The sequence below is a fragment of the Drosophila gunungcola genome, unplaced genomic scaffold, assembly GCF_025200985.1.
Source record: "Drosophila gunungcola strain Sukarami unplaced genomic scaffold, Dgunungcola_SK_2 000001F, whole genome shotgun sequence".
NCBI classification, from domain to species: domain Eukaryota; kingdom Metazoa; phylum Arthropoda; class Insecta; order Diptera; family Drosophilidae; genus Drosophila; species Drosophila gunungcola.
Genome location: NW_026453197.1, coordinates 16,336,993 through 16,360,480, shown reverse-complemented (window position 1 = coordinate 16,360,480; position 23,488 = coordinate 16,336,993). Strand labels below are relative to the sequence as shown.

The 23,488-nt window shown below is 38.9% G+C and overlaps 2 protein-coding genes across 3 annotated transcripts; one reads left to right on the top strand and one right to left on the bottom strand.

The window, feature by feature from the left end:
* The first annotated feature begins 295 nt into the window (after window positions 1-295).
* On the top strand, window positions 296-22,459 carry LOC128261943 (vascular endothelial growth factor receptor 1). Its single transcript, XM_052995913.1, is given in 20 exon segments — window positions 296-482; window positions 10,989-11,192; window positions 12,435-12,940; window positions 13,707-13,863; window positions 14,620-14,868; window positions 15,189-15,337; window positions 15,858-16,041; window positions 16,113-16,582; window positions 17,210-17,236; window positions 17,299-17,608; window positions 17,882-18,331; window positions 18,535-19,014; window positions 19,231-19,390; window positions 19,747-19,997; window positions 20,366-20,635; window positions 20,696-20,839; window positions 20,842-20,944; window positions 21,013-21,085; window positions 21,152-21,302; window positions 21,421-22,459. Coding segments are annotated over 19 exon segments (4,794 nt in total). The 5' UTR covers window positions 296-482; window positions 10,989-11,122; the 3' UTR covers window positions 22,011-22,459.
* Window positions 22,413-23,391, bottom strand: LOC128261953 (myb/SANT-like DNA-binding domain-containing protein 3). Of its 2 annotated transcripts, XM_052995929.1 has the most exons (4): window positions 22,887-23,391; window positions 22,772-22,818; window positions 22,646-22,715; window positions 22,435-22,574 (listed from the first exon to the last, which is right to left on the bottom strand). In XM_052995929.1, coding segments are annotated over exons 1-4 (528 nt in total). In that variant the 5' UTR covers window positions 23,296-23,391; the 3' UTR covers window positions 22,435-22,572. The 2 variants fall into 2 exon arrangements, with proteins under 2 accessions (XP_052851888.1, XP_052851889.1); XM_052995928.1 differs by having other exon boundaries at window positions 22,413-22,715.
* Between the last annotated feature and the right edge of the window lie 97 nt (window positions 23,392-23,488).

The window sequence follows — 23,488 nt, the reverse complement described above, 5'->3', positions numbered from 1 at the left end:
TCGGTACAAATTTTTAACTTTATATATTTTATTTAATAATAACCATTACTACCGTATATAATGAAAAAAATATATTACGGTTTTTAGATAAATTAAATAGTACTTAAAATATGATAATATAAATCCGAAAAAAGAAAATGTTAAATAACTCATACGCCAACGGGGAATTCTGGCAGCAATGCCATATTTTTTCCACAGTCTGGCCACATGTGAACGTTTTTAAACGAGCTGGCATCGCCTCTAAGGCGGCGTGACTCCGTTCAATTTTTAGCTCGGCGTTTTAGTTCACGTTAACTTTTTGAGCTGTTCAGACGTTCGAGCGGAATATTTAATCGCGGGCTTTCGACTCGTTCAGCGTTCGGCGTTCAGTTTTCAGTGGCAAACTGTTTAAACTTTGCCGACGACGCAGTTTGTTTTTTAACAGCAGCCAATATAAATAAAAGTTCCCCAATAGCAAGAAGTGTTAAACAAAAATTCACAACGTAAGCGATTTTTTGGGAAGGTTAAAATATGATATTATATAGTAAATGATATAAAACCGAAAACCAATTCGTGCCGTATATAAGTGATGCATCAAAGGTGCTAAGCAAATGAATCCGCACTCGAAAGTTTAGATATCGATGAGAGAGAACCCACACCTCATGAAAAAAAGTAAATAACAAAAACATAGATACGAATACGAATGCAAATACAAATACAACAAATACAAATACAGCTACAGGTGGTTGACAAGCGATATTGAATTGTAAACCAAAAATCGAATTTTGTGCTCGTGTCAATGCTGTTGCTCAATTCAATTCAATTCAATTCGATTCAATGCAATGTAATTGAACAACCGAAAAAGTCATTGTGCATATATGTATAGCACTTATACTATATGTATTGATTGTGTCTCCATTATCAGTGACCTTTTTGGGTGTGTGTGTATGCGTGTGTGCCTGTGTGTGAATAAGTGGTATTATCAAAGCCTGGTAATGTTCATTGATAAGTGTTAAGTATACAACGTGTGTGTGCGTATGTCTAGGTTGAATACGTCAACGGCATTCCAAGTGAACGGCACTAAAAACACCGGAGCCAGGTATTCAAAATCGTGATTCATCGCCGATCGTGACTGTAATTGTTATGTTGTTGTTTTTTTTTTTTTTGCTGTTGCTGCCATGCTGCTGCGTAAGATTATAAATATTGGTTTACCTACGATTTGTCTTACTCACTACGTTTTTCCACAAAACTCCCGAATTATTGGTGTAAAAAAAGTGAAAAAATAAGAGAAGAGTTCACCTTTCTTTTGTTTTTGCTTCGGACAGATGAGACTGTATTGGAGTATCTCTGTAGCGACTTTCTTAAACCGGTTCCTCTGCCTCATTGGTCTCTTGACCAAGCGAATTGTTGATACATTTCCCTCAACGCGTGACTCAGGGATCCAGAAGTTGCGATCGAATCAAAGGCCCATAATTCATTGCCTCCAATTGGGCCACTGCAATTGCTCACTGCACCCAATTTGTTTATTAGATACAGACCTCTGCCGTTCCACACTGCTCCATTTATCTCCTTGGACCACTTCAAAAGACTGGCCAGGCTGTTAATGGTTGCTGCCGGCCGTCAATCACTTTTGCGGACTGAAGTGGAAAATAAAGGAAAGCATCCAGGAGTCCGCCGTGCTTGAGTCATAAAAGTGTCAGCATAGTCGGGCGTATCCAGCGGATAAATATTTACTGCAATTCCCCCCGAACCCAATTCGCAACATCTAACAAGTGTTGTGATAAGCCAGCAGAAATCAATGGCCATATGCGGTTCTTGGAAAACGTGTTCCTCACATTTTCACACCTTCCCTTTATGCACATGGCACATTAATCAGACGGGGCTAATGGCCAACTATCCACCAGATACGCATATCCCCTCCACTTCCGCAGGTGTCAAATTAATGTTACTTTACTGCAGTTGATTATGGTGAACTAAGGAGTTCCATTACGTATAAATTATTATGTGTACACTGGGGGAAAATGTAATAATATTAGCAATTGATTGAAGAACTATAACATAGTTTTACATAATTTATCGAATGTCTGTGAGAATTTTAAATCTCTAGAGACATCTCAGTGAGTATATTTTGTTTATATAAATCATTTTTATTTCAAGAAGCTAGCTTGTCCCGAGGGATTTGGACTTTTAAAAAAAAATTACTGAGTTAATTTTCATTCATTTAATATATTTTAAATCTTTTCTTATGACACAGTCTATAATTCTAGCATGGATAATAAGTACGGTATCTATTTAATTTATTCATAATTTTTCTCAGTTTGTAAAGTCTTTCCATAAAACACAGCTATTGCTCTAAATTGGCTTATTTCTTTGGATTCTTATTAATTTATACACTATTTTCCTCAGTTTGTGGACTAACCTCAAAAGAGTTTTGAGAAAAGCGCTAGATAAACTGCCTAACTCTTTGGGAATTGGCGCATAAATAACCATTTAAGATAATATCTGTTTAATTGAATTTGCCGGTTACCAATAGCCATAAATAAAACCCATTCGGTGAACAATCTCCGACAGTCTCGCCCAACATTGAACACGTTTTCACACCACTTTGTGCGGTTTGTTTGGCATTCTATGAATGGACACCTTCGACTTCGACTTCAACGCTTTACATCCGCTGCTGTCTGTGGCAGAACGTAAATAATAAATGGGCAGCGGACACAAATATTTTTGGCCAGGCCAACGGAGAACTGTCTGCATGGGGCGTAAGCGTTTAACGATTGCCATGGCCATAAATCTCGGCAAGAGGTTGGCCATCACCTGAGCCCTAGCTGTAGAATAGAACCCATTCATTAGCTCTGCAAATCCCGTTGGCAAACTTTGCCTTCAAACTTCCACAACTGCACTTCAGAAAATCATAAAAATATATGCATAACTGCAATCTTCTTGCAGCCGGCAATAAAATTAAAATGAAGGCAACCGATTCACCCAATTATGTCCAACGAAGAAATGCATTGGGTAAACAATAAATTGAGCAACGTTTCACCGATGGCAGCGTGTATTGAGGTCACGACAAGGCAAGAAATGAGCTATATACTTGGCTATATATTTATTTATTAATCGGGCGAAACCCAAAACAAACAAATTAAACACTTGTCGGCTATTAAGTGAGCGCATATAACATTTCTATTTATTTCCCAGCAGCAGCAGCTGGCCAACAACTTGTTGTCGCCACGCGTTGTAGTTGTATAATTTCTGGGCAGAATGCCAGCTATTCAATTTCACTGGCAGCGTTATATTTTTTTTTTATTTAATTCGCAGTTCATGGAAAACAAAAGAAATCTTTTTTTTTCCTAGAGATTAAGGGTTACACAACTAAAAATATAAAAGTTTCCCAAATGACTCATATAAGAGATACATTACCTGCTCTGGTAATTTCACTTTTATTTCATTTGACTTTCTTTGCTGGTTATGTAAAGTTTGCCAAAAAAAATAGGTATTATTTAACGACCTGCGGCAAAGGCAGAAAATATACATATCTATTTCCTGGCCTTATCGCAACGCCATTAAAGAGCGCTTGTAAAGATAGAGCGTTGCGAAATGCTTGTCTAAACAGGCCGCTGATAAGGTGTGTGCTGGGAATCAGTATCTGCCAGATACTGTATCTTCGAGTGTGTGCCCGCAGCTCAGCAACAGCTTGACTGCGATTATAAGGGCCGGGTTTTGTCTTGCAGCTTCTCTGGGACTGACTACTGATTTCAGCCTCCTTCCAGTTGCCAATTTATCAAGGCGTCACTTTTGTTTGTCTCGCAGATGTTGTTTATGCATTTGTCTTGCAGATTAGCACTGCCTTCTGCTATCGCCTCAAAAATGCATTAGATCTGAGCCCAGAAGCCCGTATTTCTAATCCTCAGCTGGGAATTTAAAGCGGGGGCGTGGACGGGGGCGTGGTTGACATGGCCAACACAAAAAAGAGCCAACACATAAATTGCAAAACTCGCTGTTGTACAAAGTATGTGGGTGGAATTCACAGCGGGTGCTGCACTTGCCCAAAAAAATAGAAACACAAAAAAAATGTCAATAAAAAAACAGGGGACTGAGACCATTTATCAATTAATTAGAGTCCGACAAGAGACATAAAACAAGATGTTGGTGAATTGCTCCCGCTGATAACTCCCCCACAACTCAAGTGACCTCGATGTTATGGTGCCAAAAAGTCTGCTTAATTAATCAATTCCAGATCTATTAATTCTTCAGACATTGGGTTAACAAATTACCTAGGAATTGTCATCAACCTTAAGTTGTACAAAATTTATAGTCCGTTTTTATGAAAGTAATTAATGTTTAATTATGCAGAACGTTTACAGAGAAATCTCATTTTTGGTATAGAGCACTTGAATTTTATTAGAGACCATTTAATTTAAAATATTTTCTACGAACAATTGTCTTTGTAAGACAAATAAACTTGTACAATTTCTTCAATTAGGCGGGAAAAACAAGCTTGACTTTAGTCAGAATTCTTTTACTATAAATTATGTCACCCCGAAACTTTGTTGAAAGTTATTTTTCTTTCTTGTGAAATAAGTTGCACTGCAAAAGTAATTTGGGCTATGCTTTTCCTAGTATATTTTCTTGCTTAAAGAAAGCATTTAAATTCCAAATAAAATACTTTGCTCCTACCATTCTGTATGACATCCGTGGGTTTCATTAGCGTTCCTGCATAGCACACGCCTACTTATGGCCATTTTTTGTACCAACGAAAGGCTTTTGGTTAATGGAATTAGCTGACATTGCCTGTAATGAAACATTACCATGTCACCATTCCCTTCATCATTAAAAGACACGCAAACTCTGTGCCAAAAGTCGCGTCATTATGCAGAACGATGATTAGACATTGGCTTGGGCCGAAAAGCGAGAGTTGGCCAAAAGCCCACACGCGGCGTTTTTGGCCTGGGTGGGCAGATTGGGCCCAGATTTCGATAGCAATTGACAAATAGTTTGATTTATGAGGCAGCAAATCTTAGCTTGGCCCAAATTGCGAATTTCCATTTGCCAGCGTGCGCTGCTTTTTGAATTTTTAATGAAGCAAACCCAAACCCAAGCCCACACCCCGTTTGCCCGCTTCCAGGCACTCCAGATGCATAAAAATATTTCCTGATATTTCGCATTTCTTCGAGTTGTTGCTCATTATTTTTGGCCCAGAGCCAGCGGCATGTTTGCAATTGCAATCACAGAATTTGTGTACGACCAAACTTTCCATTAAGATGTTGCGGACAAAATTTCAATTGAAAAGGAAAACAAAAGGCGCCTGGAAAAAACACCACTTGACTTGTACACAAATACACGCACCGAGCGCAAAGGTCAACGTGGAAAATCAAATAAAAACCAGGAAAACCCAGGCGAAAGAGTCGTAAATTTTCCTGGGCGCAATGAAAGAATACAAAGGTAATCCAAACAAAGAGACACACTTCTCTCGCCTCCAGATAATTGCAGAAATAAACTCTGAATTGTGGCCCATAGAAAATTCAATTTGGTGAAAGGAAAGGAAAGGAGTTGCAAATTAAAATGGACGGAGGAAAATTTCCCGGAGATGAGGGTCAGCATGCCGAGCACGTAGATTGCTAAAATTTCGGAGAGTGGGGGCGTGAAACACAAAGCGAAACACGTGACAGAAAACCACAGAAAGCAAACAAAAACCATGCAATGAATCTGTTGCACATGCAGCGAGTGAAAAAGCACGAGCTGGCCAACTTTTTCCTTTATTGGCCATAAAGAACCAAATGATGTTGAAAGACTTGCCCGGCAAAGCGTTAAACTGTCAAAAGTTTCAACGTAAAAAATTGGTGGAATTTTCTTCCTGATTTTTTTTTTTTTTTGACTGGAAAAACATGGAACTAATAAGAATGTTGTCTGTTTATGGAGCCAAAACATGAAATGGCAAGCCGTTTTTTATGGCAAAAACTCATGAAAGAATTTTCGTGTCTACCCATAAATAAACGGGTGGGCATTGCAAAAATTTACGTCAAAAGTGTGCTTAAGTGTATCATTTGCTTCTGGGAAAGAAATGTTTAAGTGCAAATAAAACCTGGAGATTACCAAAAGCAATAATGAGTAATGGGTTATCCCTAGAAACGTGTAATATAAATGTTTGTAAATTGAAACTTATCAGATTTATAACCAAACATAAAAGTGTGCACAGGTGCATCACTTGAATAATAAGATATGAATAATACTTTAGAATTAAATAAGTAGAACTAGGTGCTTCAAATTAATAATAATTATTTTATATTTTGGATGTAAGCACATTTTTAAGCTTTGATTTTTATGATTTGTTACAAATGTATAACCAGAACTTTGTGACAAACAATAAAAACAAATTAAGCTAGAAAGTGAACACCAATATAAGTTAACCTATTATTATAAAATTAACTATATAGTGGATATATTTTTTATTTTATATCTTATAAGGAAAAAAAAATTCTTTATGTTTTATTATAAATTTTTTTTTTATAAATCATTAATATGAATTGAATTTCAAAACAATTACGGTTTTTTGTTTGATTCTATAATAATATAATTCTGTTTCCAAATTAAGGGTTCTTACTACCTTGTAAACTCCATAAATGTTTTTCAATGATTCTCCCGTTTTATTTATTTATATTCCGCTGCAAGATCGCTTCTTGAAAACAAAAGATTTCGCAATATGCAATATGTGTTCGATCAATGCAGTAATGATTAATGCAAGGAGGCACTTGCTCTCAAGGAAAGTTCTCCCCTTACAAATGCAGTCAGACAACCGGTTTGCTTACTATATGGAATGTATATAATATACCCATTTGAATATTTTAAGCATGTATATATGTAACAGAAAGATAATTGTTGGCTGTGTGCGAGGCAGTTTAATAAATACGCAAATATTGTCACTTATGTAAACAGATTTACAGATGAGGGTCTGAAATGAAAACGTGAGTGCAAACGTCACACATGAGTGACCAAGAAGGTGGGGAATTGGATCATTAAATAGGGGGACAGCGGTGAATGAATAAACGAATTAAGGCGGCGCCACTCGACCATGGAATGACGTCATTCTTTATTATTTACACGACTTGATGCCGTAAACATTTGTCTGATAAACATATGTTGAATATCGATATGAGCCTCGATAATCGGGGATTGAAGAGAGCGACCCAAATAACTCGAAGGCTTTACAACAGCCTTGATTAATTATTTCACTTTGTTATCTGACAAAACTACTTTAACTACTTAGAAATCTGAGAGAGTGTGAAGAGAAATGCTTCTGGGGAAAAGCTAAGTAGAATGACTAGGCAATTACTGGGAAAGTGTGTTTTCTTTTGTGCAAACAACACATATGGAAAATTCTTTTAAATTTCACTGGCATATATCTGGTCTAAAGTGCGCAGATTAAAAGTATTAATAATAACAAAAGTGAAAAAATAAATTGGCCAGAACCAGATAAATAAGAATATATAAATAAATAAGTCGAAATTGGAGCAGATATTTTGAGTGGTAATCGGGATATGTTTGCCCACGAAAAATGACTGAGTGCAGAACTGTGTACATGGAGATAGGGAATAATGTAAAGATCCCCCTGGCCAGCAACTGGCCTCATTATGTTCGGGCTAATTGCACGACCTCAGTTCCGTGGGCTGTGAAATAACAATCAGAATCAGAGAAACATCAGAGCTAAGAAAGGGAATTTGCCTGCAGCTGGGACTGCAATTAGGGCGCCCTGTAATTTGCGTCACGGGCACGTGAGGAAATTAAAAAAAAAAAAAAAACAGCAGAAAAAACTGTGGCCAAGTTATAAATAGCATGAATCGGGGCTGAAGGAATATGCCATAGCCCAGCGTCGCCCTTGAAAATTGCAAAGTGGGCGTGTCGTCATGACAACAGGCATTCCAGCGACAACACAAACCAGTGCACCGGAAAAAAGGAGCTTGATATCAGATCAAAATTAGCAGGTTGATGAATATATACATTTTTTATAACATATTACAAAACATTTAATATGCGATTAAAAGGTTGGAGCCTAGAGCGTTACCTTTGATATAAAAAATATATAAATTTCTTGTCGACTGCAGTTTTTTATTTAACTTTTTTGTGGTTTTCCATATTTTTATTTCCTGTGTGGTGAGTGACTGGCATTTAGCGTTGGAGCTGGAGAAGTTGCAAACTCACCTCGTCAAAGTCCAAGATATTGCTGGCGGGTAGCAACTAGTAACATGCAATTTGCAACTTGCAACATGTTGCCAGACACATTTGATCACCTGTCGGCTACTGGGCACCGTTTTATTTACGATCCTCCTGCGTAATCCTGATGCGGATCCAGTCAGGGGTAATGGATTTGAGGGGAAACGAATTTCAAACACAGGGCCAGTTATGGCTATCTTCTCCAGTTTCTAAGAATTCATTTGAGTCATAACCTGATTTTTTTTCAACTCTTAGCTGATATCATAGAGTTTTTTAAAAGAATGGTTGAATAAGTGAAGACTACACTGCATTCCGAACCGGAAAACAAATCTTTTAAGCTTTATGATATAAGCTTAGAATTCGAAAACCCATGTTATGACTCAAATTATAAAAGATAAATTTTGACCAAAAAAATTAAATATAAAATTATTAAACAAATTACAGAAAAAAGGCAATAGATAAATCCAAAAATTGTTTGTTTTTGTTCTTTAAAAAAGTTAAAGAAGCAATACTTCAGACAGAAATTATAGTTATTAGAATTTAATAAAAGAAAAATCCCTTTTAAAAATGTTTAATAATAGGTACTAGAGTAATCCTTAAAGAAAGCGTATTACGGCTTCTGGATTTTTTCTGCCTTTTCATCGTGGGCTTAGCTACTCCTCAAAGGTGATTAGCGGCCAAGTCAATGTTTGCCAGCTGATTGCGTTTAATCCGCAATGCTTATGGTCTGGACATGTGGGACAGGTGAAACCAGAGCAATATCAATTAGCCAATAAACGTACTGTCCTCAGGTCCTGGGAGTGACAAAGATGAATGGCTTTGTTTGCTGACTAACTGGAAATTAGCCACAATATGCGACTAGGCCAAAATGTCATCACGATGGCGCTTGGAGGTGTGCCCTCAAAGTTTGCCAGCAAATTAAATTCCAGTTTATTGATGTCAAGCGAAGAGCCGGGACACTTGTTTTCTCTGGCTGTCTGCCTGGCTGGGGGGATTACATTTTAACGACACGGCCACGGAAGTGGCCCATCAGCAGCCAGCTCGTTTGCTCTAATTGTCGGAAAATTGTATCCCACACAGGCAAAAATTGTAATGTAATACTATTAATTTATTTAACTTCAATTATAATGGATAGTTTTTAAAGAGGTAAAACATTCAATAGATAAAAAGATTAATTAGGGAACTAAAAAACAAGCATATATTACTTATAAATAGGAAAAAAAATCATATAATTACGATTATATTTTATAATTCAAAGCAAAAAGATTATAACATGCATATAATAATATATATATATATATATATATTTCAAAGTTTCAAAAAGTATTTTGTTTGTAAAATAAGTTTGTATTATTGAGGTTTTATTATCATTCCAGAAAATTTCTCGTAAATTTCACTGTCCCTTTAAGTTTAAAGCAAGCTAAGCGATAATGAATATGTTGATAGTGAATATATGAAACCCGAAATGTTTTTATGTACTTACGTTTTATCTTTTTTTGCCGAGTGGGTAATGGCATTGGGCAGTGGTTAGTCCACTTGTTTAATTGTGCATGTCCCGCTGTCATTTGGTGGCTTAGACTGGCTCAACGTGTGCGACAGTGAATTATGGCCACGTGGGTGACCTGTTGCCTCATACGTAGGTGTGTCCAACTCCCCATCCTCCAAAGAAAGATATACATATGTATCGCCCGGAAACTGGCATTACGAAAGCGGAAATGACACCAAAAAATGAAGAAAAAATTTCTCAAGAATAATTTCTTGCACCACAGTACGTATGCTTATTGTGTTGTTGTTTATGCGCAAACGCATATTTTGATAACATGCCGATTTTTTCAGCCTGAGATAAAAAGCATTATGTGCATTCATTGCTTGTAGGGTATAAGGGTATATTGCACTCGTCGAACGGTTTGTAAAAAGCGTTTAAAAAACTATGTACATATATTCTTGACCAACATCATCAGAAGGGTCGATTTAGCGAGGCCTGTCTGTCCGTATAAACATTTGTATCTCGGCATAAAATGGGTATCTCAAAGTCGCGAGTGTCGGCAGAAGCGTTCTTTTTTGTTTTCTTCTCTTGTTGTTCTCAACGGTCGCTTGAATAAAAATGAGCATTTATAATCGGAACAGTTCTTATCAAAAATTGTTCTTCTCAACTCCCCAGCGAAAAGCTTTATTCAACTCCAGACTGTTATGCTGTTCGTTTGCTTTTGAGAAGCGTCTATAAATCGGTGGCAATATAACTTCAAGTAGACAATCATAACTTAGAAAATTGAGTTTCCAGTGAAAAAATCCGTTAAACAATATATATATTTTTGTAGCAACAAAAAGTGAGATAAAAATAATTAATAACAGTTAAGTGTTCATAAGAAAAAATAAATAAACTGAAATTCTACTTTCATATCTAGCCCAAAATCGTAACTTTGCGTAATATGCATGTTTTAAATAAAGCAAGCGTATTTATATACGCTTATATTTATATTCTTTGGCGATTAATCTAAGTTATTTATATGCGCAACATTGTTTCTAAATATATAATCGCTAAGCAACATGTATCACAAATTTGCAAGCCTTGAAATATTCATTTTCAAACATACTGAACTAATGGTATGACTTCAAAGCAAGCCACAAGAAAAGCAGATAAAGAAAAATAAAGTGATCAAAAATAGACTAAATTAAAAATAAATAAGAAATTTGTTATTAATATTAATTTTAAACACACTCCGAAAGTATTTCTTGTACTCCCAATATATTTACTAAAACATCTTTAACTTTAACCAAAACAACAATTTTACATTTATTTGCAGTGCAACGCTAAGTGAGCAAAGTGTCTTCCCGCGTGACCATGGCATTACTGAGCCAGATGTGTTAAAACTGAATATTTAGGCTAATCAAATTAGTATAATATATTACGAGAAGGCAAACAAACAATTCGAGCCACATGGCAATGCATCTTAGAAGGACTCTGCGGCCCTTGCTCCTGATAACTTTAATCTCGTGCAGCAATTCATGTAAGTAACAATCTCATAAAATAAAAACTATATTTCTTGACATTCGATTTTATGCCAAAACAATTCCATGAAATTGATAAAGCAAAAACTCAGAAGAACACACCATTGCTAAAGCTTTCAATTTGCACAATTAAAAAAAAAAAACATACATATCATGCTGTTGGCACAAACTTCCTGTCAACGCGCATTCTTTATAATTTATATAGCCTGAGTCTGCACTGCGAGAATTATTTATATTTTTCCGCATCATAATATAGAGCTTCAGAAATTGTTACCAATTAACGCCACGCTTATAAAAGGTAATACAAGAAATAATTGATACTTAAACTATGTAGAGAGCTATAAACATTAAAAACAAATATTTGTAAAATTCTATGTTGAAATAAAAATCATTATTATTACTTTTCTCAGTGGAATGGCATAATCTGTTCATCTCCCAAGGTTCAACTAGTCCAGACACAGCTCAAGCTGCAGTCGGTCCACACTTCGAACTGAAGTTCATAAACCTCCAAAATTCGGGATTGACGCCGCATTTATCTTCTGAGTGTCGTGCATATATACGTTATAATTGTGATATTGGGATGTCTGTGCTTGTGTACATTTTTGTATTTTATATGTAGAGCACGAGGCGGAGCCGGGAGCATATTGCTATCAGGGCAACTCTATTGTTGTTATCGTCTGTAAACAAATAATTGATTCCGGAGCAAAGAGGGAAAACAAACTCGTTGAGCAGCCCGCCGCAAAGGCGTAGTGTTTGGAGGGGATCAATAAAACATTTAAAATGGGATCGGTATAGGCAAGTGCATCTGCGCCCATGTCCCTCCTAAGGGGCAACTCGACCGCAAATCACTTAAAGTCGTTATTATAGCGCCACCAGTGGCTGGGGATTGATGGAATCTGGAAACCGGAGGCTAGAACTCGGCAATAGATAAAGCGGCATGTGAAGTTTTCTGTTGTAGGGCATTCGAGCGATCAATGAACAATACACATACTAGCACAGTTGACCTTCTGCTATACATAAAAAAAAACGTCCTATTTGTCATATTTAAAAAATCAATAAGCTGTACTTAACAATAAACAAATACAATCTATATACATTTTTAACATGGGATCGTAAATAATATTTAAAAACAAATACTACAATTTAATGATTGTTCTTTCAGTATTATTTAATTACTTAAAAACCTTTTTAGAAGAATTCCATTGAAATTATTAACAATATTTTCTCTAATACCTTTTTAGTTCCCCGGCCGCAGCTCGATTTGGATTTCGATGATCTTACCGCAAACTGCGGCGGCGAGAATGGAGCCCCCCTAATGACGCCCTGCAAGGGCTCAATAATTCTGGAATACAGGACCGGCACCACGCTGAAATGCGAGGCCGACGAACCGATGACTTGGTGGATGAACCACCAGGAAGTTTTTGGGACTACGTTTGACAACACGGAGGATCCGGATCGACCCCACGGCACCAGTTTGCAACTGGATGGTGTGACGGCCGAAAATGTGGGCGCCTATTACTGCGTAAAGAATTCGGTTAGTAGCAAACTCATTGAGGAGTCGGAGGAGACGATGATCGAGCTGGTGAACCAGGGACAGGCCAGCTCCATCTATGTGTACGTGAATGACCCGATTAATAAGCTGGTGCCCAGCGAAACCATAGTCACTGCCGTGCAGTACAGCGAAGTGGTTATACCCTGCAAACCAACGATGCCCGATACAGAAGTGCTGCTGGAGACCAATGGAAATGTGAGTGGACAGGATCTAGTTAGTAACGACTTAAAAACGGCTTAAAAACTTCGAATTTGATCAATCGAAAAAAGGCCTGCTTGAATCCACACACGATAATTATTTAAAGTTGGCATGGAAAGGGTTTCGATATCACTAATAAAGGTGGCTAAAATACAATTAGCCAATTACAATTGTATCTTTTAGACACCATTTTTAATGATTTAAAAACCCTGGTAACCCATATTAAAATCCAAAGTAAGAAGAAAGATAAATAATTTGTCCTAAAATAATCATGAGTTAAATAATATGGGTACACAGTCTTTTGAGGATTCATGCAGAGCTTTAGTTAAGTTAAAATAACCTTTGAAATCATGATTTTCCTTTCTCAAGGATCCAAAATGGAAAATCAGTTCAAAAGGTCAGATTCAGGGCAATCCCGAATTCTTCGATAGCGTGAAGTATCAACCCTGGCGAGGCTTCACCTTCCGTGTCATTGAGAATATGTCTGGTTACATTGATTGCAAGGGAATGAACAAATTCTTTATCATTGACGTTAACTACAGTAGGTCACAGTTTGTCTTAAACCAAATTCGTAGTTAAACCCATTTGCTCCTTGTATATACATTCTATACTATTGCTGTACAAACAATATATATTTCCTAGATATTCAACTATTATAGCGTAGTATTAACAAGCCAGTTTCAAGTCCGTAGCTGCATTGATAGGCTGTTTTCTAGGCTTCTATTTTGATTATCCAATATCTAAACAAAATACCTGTGTGCAGGAATATTCCAGCAAATCGACGGGTCGGTACGATCCGCAACGGGGATTCACCATCGAAATCCGCAGCATCACGGATGGCGGCGATTACTACTGCCGGCCAAATCCACCTCATCCGGATAACGAAGAGGAAACGACCAGCATTGTCGTGCGCTTTATTGGTAACGGTCACATTGATAGTGAGTTTTTGCACCCCAAAGTTTGTGATTTGTGATTTCCGTCTATAAATGTCGTAAATATTGCTTTCCACTATTCCACAATTATTTTTCGAATCGATCATCTGAAGCGGTTGAGGGATCGGTTACGGTTTTGGGCTCCTGTGGCCAAGGATCTAAACTATGCAATTATATTCTCTTCCAAATTAATCGCACTCTATAGCCGTCACACAAAATTACAGATTCTACTCGCACATTTACCTACACACTCAGACAACACCAAAAATTAAACAGAAATCAATAGTGTTTTGCAACTAGTTATAGAGGTGTATATAAGTATGCAACAATATTTTTAAACTCTTCAAGCTCATTAGAATCATTTCAAAAAAAAACTTTAATTTTTTGATGCATACTTTTGGACATAAGTGATTTTTGTGGCACCCAGCAATGGTTTTTTTTATAATTAGAAAGTGGTAAATTGTTTCGGTATGCTTTTCTAACCCTTAATTCTTTCTTAAATCATAAACATTGCATTCGTAAATTTAAGGTGTTCTTACAGTTTTTTTCAATTTTACAACTTCACCTCTTTATTTTTGGTTAAATGTCCACCATGCACCAATACTGCTTGCAAATTACATACGTGTGCTAACCTAACCAATGGTATTTCTCTCTTTCTCTGCGTTCCACCCACTGTACCTTCCATGTTCAAAACTTGATTGAATACCCGTACCCACTGTCACGTTAATCTGCTAACTCCTCCAGAATCCGGATTGGAAATTCCCAGTACCCACGCACCGCCATCGGGACCCTTGACTTTGACTAACATGGGTGTCACCGATGACGATGACGAAGTCCTCACTGTTACTAACCAATCGGCGGGTGAGGTGGCACTAATCTTTGGTGATGGTGATGGTGATGGTGATGGAGTCTTATCCTGGGATCGGGATCGGGCAAGGCGAAGTCCAGCCCGTTTGGCTCCGATGAATGCGTCGCCCTCACCCAGACCAGGGCGTAAGTGTTGTCCTGGCTGTTGTTGTTGATCTTGTTTCCAGTCTCGTTTTCGTTGTTGTGTTCTTGTCCTGGCTGTGCCTCATATTTTGCATCCATTTGTGATTTGATTTCTGTTGGTTATGGACTTATTAAACTGCAGTAGTTACTTACTAACCTTGTTTGGCTAACACCTACCACCTAAGTACTGTAGAAACGTTAACCCATTTGTGTCTACGTCTATGTCTAACCCACCCATCTGCATGAAGCTATTGCAATGCTGGCCACGCCCAGTCCTTTGCGAAGGGTAAATAATAAAGCTAACCTTTCTACCAACGCCACAGAAGCCGGCAAGCCGCTGCCAAAGCCCGTGATCAAGTCCTCCTCGGAGCATCACGTCATCACGGGTACCAACTTCACGTTGGACTGCGAACAGTCCGCCTACTTTGACGCCACATACACCATGAATTGGGAGACGCCAGATAACGACAAGGTAAGTTAAATGTTAATGTTAAATGTTTATTGGGTTACAACAGTTATATGTTTTTTTGATACTACTATTCAGAGAACACCCAATAATTTAAATAATTTAACCAAAACGTGACTAAATGGCCTCTTATTTAACAACTAACAACCTAAACGATGAGCCTTGTTGATCTAAAAAATAAGTTTAGGAAAAATGACGCCATGACCATACTAATTTATTTACGTATTTTTGGTCTTTTTTTTTTTTGTTTTGTGTGCTAAGCTCATCTTTTAGGGCATTGTTTTCTTAAAGTTTAAAAGTATCTTAAAGAAAGTCTTTAAATTCAGTTCTTGATTAAAATACCCATTGATGCAACAAATGTATAATTATTTGTTGTTGTATAAGCAATTTAATAACTAATATTCGATCTGTCCGTATGAGCATCCAGTTCTTGGAATTTAAATTCCAATAAAATAAGTAAAGCTATAATAAAATAAAGTTGTGTATGGGATATGGTTCAAATAGATATCTTAACACTCTCCCTCAGGATCGCATCTCATACTCGACGGCCACAATCGATCTGAAGACCAAGAACAGTACTCACCAGCTGGGCAGGAGCACCTTGACGGTATTGAATACCCAACCTTCAGATTCCGGTGTATACAAGTGCAAGGTCACGGAAAATGCCAAGTCTACCATACAGTTCATCTCATACAAGATTCGAGTTTTGGGTAAGTGATGTTAAACTACAAAATGTGGGAGATATTTAATTAATTTATTAATTTAAAACCGAAAACCAAAGGTCAAAACGAGAGCTATCTGAACGTGTACGAGCCATCGGGTCATTATGATGTGCGAGAGTTTGCCAACCGCACGATCCAGATGACGGCCAATTTCGAGGGCTATCCGGTGCCAGCCTTTAGTTGGTTTAAGCCGGATGGCAACGAGGTTCGCCAGTCGGAGAACAACTTCAAGATCGTGTCCACGGAGCTGAGCACCACGCTCATGGTGCTGAATGCCCAGCTGCAGGACAGCGGCACCTACGTCCTCCGTGGCTCCAACTCCTTCGGCACCAAGCAGCGCGAGTACAACGTGAGTGTGATGGACGCCCCGGTCCTCAGCATGGCCGATGCCTATGTCCAGGTGGGATCCGTGGCGCGACTGGAGTGCACCGTGCGCTCCTTCCCGCCGGCCGCCGTCACCTTCTTCTTCCGGCCCTGCAGCCTGGAGCCACGCTGGCCCACATGCAAAGTGCTCAACCAGGACTTCAGCGTGAGTACAGCCTCGGTGTTTGTTTTTGTTTCCGGTCTATGGGTATATTCAGGTTGTCATAGGGAGATGGAATCCGTGTCATTTTTCTACAAAAAAAATCAGATGCAATATTAAATGGCTTAAACATAAAGGATTTAAACAAGGTTATTTAATTTTTTTCAGCATTTTTTTGTTGTTTATTTTAATTTTTTTGTTTAGTAAATTAGTACATTTTTTGATTTAATTTAAAATAAAAGAAATAACAATTTTTGCAGTGAGCCCTGCTATTATATTCAACATCTTATGTTTGTTTGTTGTTAAGTTTATCTATCAGCGAGTTCCAGAATTTGGAAGCTTTTGAGTCTTCTTACTGTTAACTTGAATTTAAAGTCATTTAAAAAATATTTATTTTTGATTTCTCTATATCAATTTATATGCTATCCTAAATTTAAATAAAAATTGATTTTCAGAGCTTTGTTCCTGTAAATTAACTTTGATTTCAATAATTAATAATTATTATTATATTGAAAGATACGTATAACAAATTGAAAGCTTAGTTTTAAGTTATCTGTATTTGTACTGTCCTCTTAATTATATTTAATTTGTTGCTTCTGTGTTGTCCCAAACTTTGGTGCTGTCCAACTACAGAATTCAAGTGTACAGGAGTTATATGAGGTAAAGTCTTTATCAACAGCCCAATTTTAAACCCTTCTAAGCACATGTTCTTAACCCAACAGTTCCAGACCAAGCCGCGACCCGGAAAACTGAGTGTGGAACGCATTGTGGAGGTATCCTTCCGACCCACGGAGCCAGGAATCCTCACCTGCGTTGCCCTGAATGTGGTGGGCGAAACGGAGCGAAGGACCTCCACCAAGGCGCACGTTTTGCTGGGCAACATTTCCGAGAACATGACCATTTACGGCTTCGATAAGGACCAAAAGATTGCCAAGGAAGACAATGTGAACTTCACTTGCGAGGCGCTGGCCTATCACTTCGACGGTAATCTCGGATGGCTTCATGATGGTGAGGCTTTGGAGGCGTCTGAAGGTAGGTTTAAGATAATAAAAAAAAAAACACTTTTTTTACACCCAGAAAAAAAAATTCTTAACTAGCTATGAGCCTTCCATATTATATATTTAGAAATAAATTACTTTAAAATTAAGCATATGCATATCCTTTTAGTACTTAAGTAATTTATTCTTGATTATATTTGGTGGGCTCAAATCCCTAAATTTTAAGAATTTTTTTCATAAATTTATTTTTTGTAAGTTAGAAATTTATTATTAAACTAATAGTAATTTTAATTGTTTTTCCTCACAGATGTTCTAATTGACTCCAGTCGTACTGACTACTCCTACAAGAGCACTGTGCACTTTACTTCGATATCCGACAAGGATCGAGGAACCTACGAGTGCCGCGCCTACCAGATCGCAAATCCCTCGGTGTACACGAGTCGCGAGATAACCATGTACGTCCATGATCCCTCGGCTCCAAGGTGGGTGAGCCCCAGCCAGAGTGCCAACTCGAAAATCAAGCGAAAACTGAGCCAAACACTGGAGCTGGAGTGCGCCTCCACGGCGATTCCCGTCGCCTCGGTGCGGTGGTTCAAGGACGACGTGGAGTTGGCCAAATCAAAGCTGAGGCACTTTATGGGCAATGGCGACAAGTTGCTGATCACGCACCTCTATCCCGGAGACGAAGGCGTCTACAGGTGTCTGGTGGAGAACCGACTGGGCCGCATCGAGAGCTCCTTCACGGTGGTCATTTCGGGTGAGTCTGACTTTTGTTTGATATTCTTTTAAAAAAGCCTATTTCTAACACTTTAAGGGAAAAGACAATAGGTTTTGGTTTTGAAATACAAAAGAAAACTTAAATAATTTGTAAACAAAATAAATGCTTGACTTTAATGTTTGTCTATATTATTTTAAATAGTTTTAATACGACATTTCTATCACATTATACGATATTTTCAGACCTTCCCGGCATTAGCGGGCCGTGGATTTGGTTCGGTGCGATGCTGCTCCTCTTCCTGATCAGCCTGTGCGTTTTCCTGGCCATTCGCTACCAGAAGGAGCACAAGCGTCATTTGGCCCTGAAGGCCGCCGGTCTGTCCAATTTCGAGGAGGGTGCCGTGGGACAAATAAATCCCGTTTTGACCCTGGACGAGCAGGCGGAATTGTTGCCCTACAATCGCGAGTTTGAGTTCAAACGGGAAGACCTGAAGCTGGGCAAGCAGCTGGGGGCCGGAGCCTTTGGCGTGGTGCTCAAGGGAGAGGCCAAGGGCATCCGGAAGGAGGAGCCCGTCACCACGGTGGCGGTCAAGATGGTCAAGCGAACGGCCGACAACGAGGTGGTGCGGGCACTGGTCTCCGAGCTCAAGATAATGGTCCATCTGGGACAGCACTTGAATGTGGTCAATCTACTGGGAGCTGTCACCAAAAACATTTACAAACGTAAGTTTTAATATTATTTTAAGTAAATTCTTTTATAGGACATTTAAAATAGAACCATAGAGGTGCCTTAAAGTATGCAATAAAAACTAGACGAAGTTTATTGCATTCTTTTAAGCATATTTTAAAGTGATTTCAAAATCTTTATTTGTCTCATCTACTAAAAAGTTTTTAAGATCACTAAGATAAGTTTTCCTAACTATATATAATTTTCTATAGGCGAACTCATGGTCATTGTTGAGTACTGTCGCTTTGGCAACATTCAGAACTTCCTGCTGAAAAACCGGAAGTGCTTTATCAATCAAATCAATCCAGAGACCGATCACATAGATCCCAACATCATGACCCAGCGCATATCCGATAGCTTTGAACTCCACCGGTAAGTGATTTTGGGGCAATGAGGTGACTAACAAAGCCTGGCGTTTGTTAACTCTATATTGTAAAAAACTAACATTAGATAGCCGTTGTGTTGACTAACTCTATTATATTGTTTTGTTTTTTGGTTTTGGTACACATATGTATATGCTAAAATTAACACACCGACTTACTATCAAACAAACACGAAACACGATCTGATTAACTCTTGCAACACTCCACACAACTGAATGTATTTGCACCTGTGCTTATGATCCCGCTCCTGGTTGTGGTCTCCTCCTCTGTGCTCCCCGCTCCATGTTTTCGTGTGCCCCCTGTGTATCCTTGTGTCCGGTGTGGCGACTAAAACTCAACTAACAGCGATGCGAATGGTGGTGGTAGCTTGAAGTACGCCAATGTCGGTGTCGGTGTCGGTCTCCCGATCCACTCATACGTGAATCAATTGCACTCGCCGCACAACAATAACACCCAACCGCCACCTCACCGCAGAAACTCGGACAATGATCCCCGACCGGGCACCCGAGCCGGACGACCAGGATCCGGAACAGCCACCTACAGCTACGATCGGCAGATGGACACCTGTAACACCGTGATGACCACCGTGCCGGAAGGTAGGTTGCTACCGATAGTAAAATTTACACAAAACGTAGATATTAAACTGCGCCTGGCAAAACCGATTAGATCTATGTACATGAAATTTTATCAAACCTGGTAAAAAATATTGGCTATTTTGTATAGCTTTAAAGAACGTTTATCAATCAAAATTAGATTTTGAGATTTTAAGTTTTTAAAGACCACCTGTACTTTTACACTATTTTATTTGATTAGTTTTCCAATTCGGTTTGATTTGTACACCCTTTCTGGAGAAAAGTACAAGGGTTTTTTTGTGACGTTCATCATGAACATAATTAATCATGCAAATAATTATTTCATTTATTAGTACTCACATATTTAATGAATTTAATTTGCCATTTAACAGACGATCAAATAATGTCGAACAACTCGGTGCAACCCGCGTGGCGTTCCAATTACAAGACGGACTCCACGGAGGCCATGACGGTGACCACAAGTGACCTGGTCAGTTGGGCCTTCCAAGTGGCCCGTGGCATGGACTATCTGTCCTCCAAAAAGGTGTTACACGGTGATCTGGCTGCCAGAAATATTCTCCTCTGCGAGGACAACGTGGTAAAGATCTGCGACTTTGGTCTGGCTCGATCCATGTACCGAGGGGATAACTACAAGAAGTCAGGTATTTTTTACATAAAATATACAATTTTTATTTGTTTTTTATTTACTTTTGATATTTAAGAGAGTGGCAAGCTGCCTATCAAGTGGCTGGCGCTGGAGTCACTGAGCGATCATGTATTCAGCACCTACAGCGACGTTTGGTCCTTTGGCATTGTCCTTTGGGAGATGTTCTCGCTGGCCAAGGTCCCATATCCGGGCATAGATCCAACCAGGAGCTATTTAACAAACTGAACGATGGCTACCGAATGGAGAAGCCGCCATGTGCCAACGGCGAGCTCTACGAGATTATGCTGGAGTGTTGGCGTAAGAAGTGAGTACCTAATTGTTATTCAAAATTTATACGTTTTTTTTTAAATGTTTTACTACTTTTTCTTGCAGTCCTGAGAGCAGACCTTTGTTCACGGATTTGGAGAAACGTTTTGCCTGCATGCTTGGTGAAGGTGTTGCCGATGTAAGTGGGAATACTTGTAAATTTTTAATTTGTACACTACTCTATACGTATACTCATACTTAACAGCACTATCTAGACCTGAACAACCCGTACATGCAGAGCAACATAGAGTACAGGAGGCAACAGCCGACGGATTACCTGGCCATGATGGGATCCCCCGATGAGCTGGCACCCGCTGCTCCACGTTATGTGAACGGACACATAGTGCCCGATATCCGTGAGTATTATTTCAGCCATGGCCATTGATCAGGTTACTAACAAAGCACATTCACAACCATATCAAATCTGCAAACCCATCGAAATGCACCCACTTCCATGCTGGCACACTAACGCAGGCATCGAGGAGCTGCCGGATGATTACCTGGCCATGAGTCCGGACTCCGATCACGATCCCGATGCCAGCACTCACGCCATATTCTCACCCACGCGCCTCGAAGGCGAGGCATCCGACTTTCCGGACTTCTCAAGCGAAACCACTTTCAATTTCCCAGGGGCGCGCCAGTCGCCTACTTTGAGTAACAATCTGAACAGCGGATCGAGCAAGCCGCTGCTCAAGAAGAACGGCCTGCCCACGGAGGATGCGGCGGACCAGGCTCCGGAGGAGATACCCATGCTGCACCGTCGCTCCGACGGATCGGATGATGGCTACCAGAGTCCGGAGCAGGGCAGGAGGTTCAACCAGGTCCTCAAGCAGCAGTATGTAACGCCAACGCCTTCGCCACGCCATCATGTGGAGACGAAACTCAATGGGGAGTCACTGAGCGATGCGTACGTGAATGTGAAGCCACCCAGGAAGAATATACCCGGCAAAACCGCAACTGGCGGAGGAGGAGGAGGTGCTGGAGCTGGAGCTGCCCCCACGGAAGCCTTCTCGAATCCCAGCTACCAGCCATTGTCCAACGTCAACGAGCAGCGAAGGTATTAGGAGGTCCCCAAGCCATTAGCTTAAGTCTAAGACCTCTACACAGCTTAGTTGGAGTTTTAAATGGTTTTAAAAATTAGAACATTAGAACATCTTAGGAAAACAAATTATTAAGCAACACGATACAGCACGATAAGAATCATTTAAATTTCAACTGATCTATTTAGGGGACTTTTTAAATACAATACTACTTAGTGGCATTGTCAAGATTCTGATATAGCTTTAAGACCACACACTCACTCCATGTTAAATACTATTAATTAATGCCATTTCATGTTTTAGTTAAGTCTAGATCTAAGTTGAGTAAATTGATTGTCTTGTAATGTGTATGCATGTACCTACGACTACTCAAATACAATGGGTATAACATAACAATATAAAAAAGTTCTTTGTTATAAATAGTGGTCAACTTAAACTGTCTGTCTTGATAAAATTTTCTTCATCATTCTTAATGCGTCGGCATTTTTCCTCCAGCTCTAATTCCATGAGTTCATTCTTCAGATTAATTGACTTTAGCTCCAGGCGATGTTTCTCAGCAGATCTGACATTTTCGTAGTAATAGAATCTCTGTTGAAGTCGAATTAAAGCAATTTTCTCATTATTCAATGATCTGTTCTTATTTCTTTTACTGATAATACATTTTCTTGGTAATGTTTTCTTGATGGGGGAAAATGAAGACTGGGATTCAGGAGTTTCCTCAGCCAGGGCCTATAATAATGAAAAGCTGCAAAAGTTTTTATATTTACTCAATCTATACACCAAACCTTATCGATTGAGTCCTCTTCAAATTTTGGACTTTCAATGCGGTCGTCTGGAAATAAAAATACATTTTTATAATTTAAATTATCCCAATTAAAAATATATGTCTACCGTCTTTACCTTGATCATACTGTTGTTTGTTATCCGGCGAGTTATCAGAATTATACTCATGTCCCGGGCTTTTATCATAAACCACAGAAACACAATTGCTGGCTGGTTCAAACTCTTTGGTCTTGAAGAACCGTGGAATCATTGTGCCCTCGGTCTTGAGTTTGCTGTTCATGTTCTTGTACTTGTCCTTGAGGGTTCTCCAAGTGCGTTCGAATCCACTTTGGTTGGAGAACTGATGGGCCAAGTTCTCCCAGGTGTCCTTTTTCAACTGGCAAGAGGTCGCATCGGAACATTTGTTGTCGACAATGTGCTTATAAGGTTTGATTAGCTCCAGCAGCAAGAGCTCTTCGAAAACGGCAAAGTTTTTGCCCCTTGTTCGCGTTGACTTGTTCAATTGGTTGAGGCTTAACATTTTCATTTTAAATCAAGATTAAGGAAATCACAATTGACAATTTGGTTTAAGCCCAGCTGATGGCAAAGTAAACCTTGCCAGTTAAATAAATCTAACTTACATCATTTATTGATTTTACAATTTTTGGACTTAAAACTATTTGAAATCGCTTGCATAAATAAACAGTTGTATCTTGAAATCATATAATACAAAATCACAA

Coding starts and splice junctions, on each gene's coding strand:
- LOC128261953 (XM_052995928.1), bottom strand. CDS start 23,295: ATGAAAATGTTAAGCCTCAACCAATTGAACAAGTCAACGCGAACAAGG. Junction 22,819..22,886: donor CAAACAACAGTATGATCAAG/GTAAAGACGGTA, acceptor TTTTATTTCCAG/ACGACCGCATTGAAAGTCCA. Junction 22,716..22,771: donor AAGAGGACTCAATCGATAAG/GTTTGGTGTATA, acceptor TCATTATTATAG/GCCCTGGCTGAGGAAACTCC.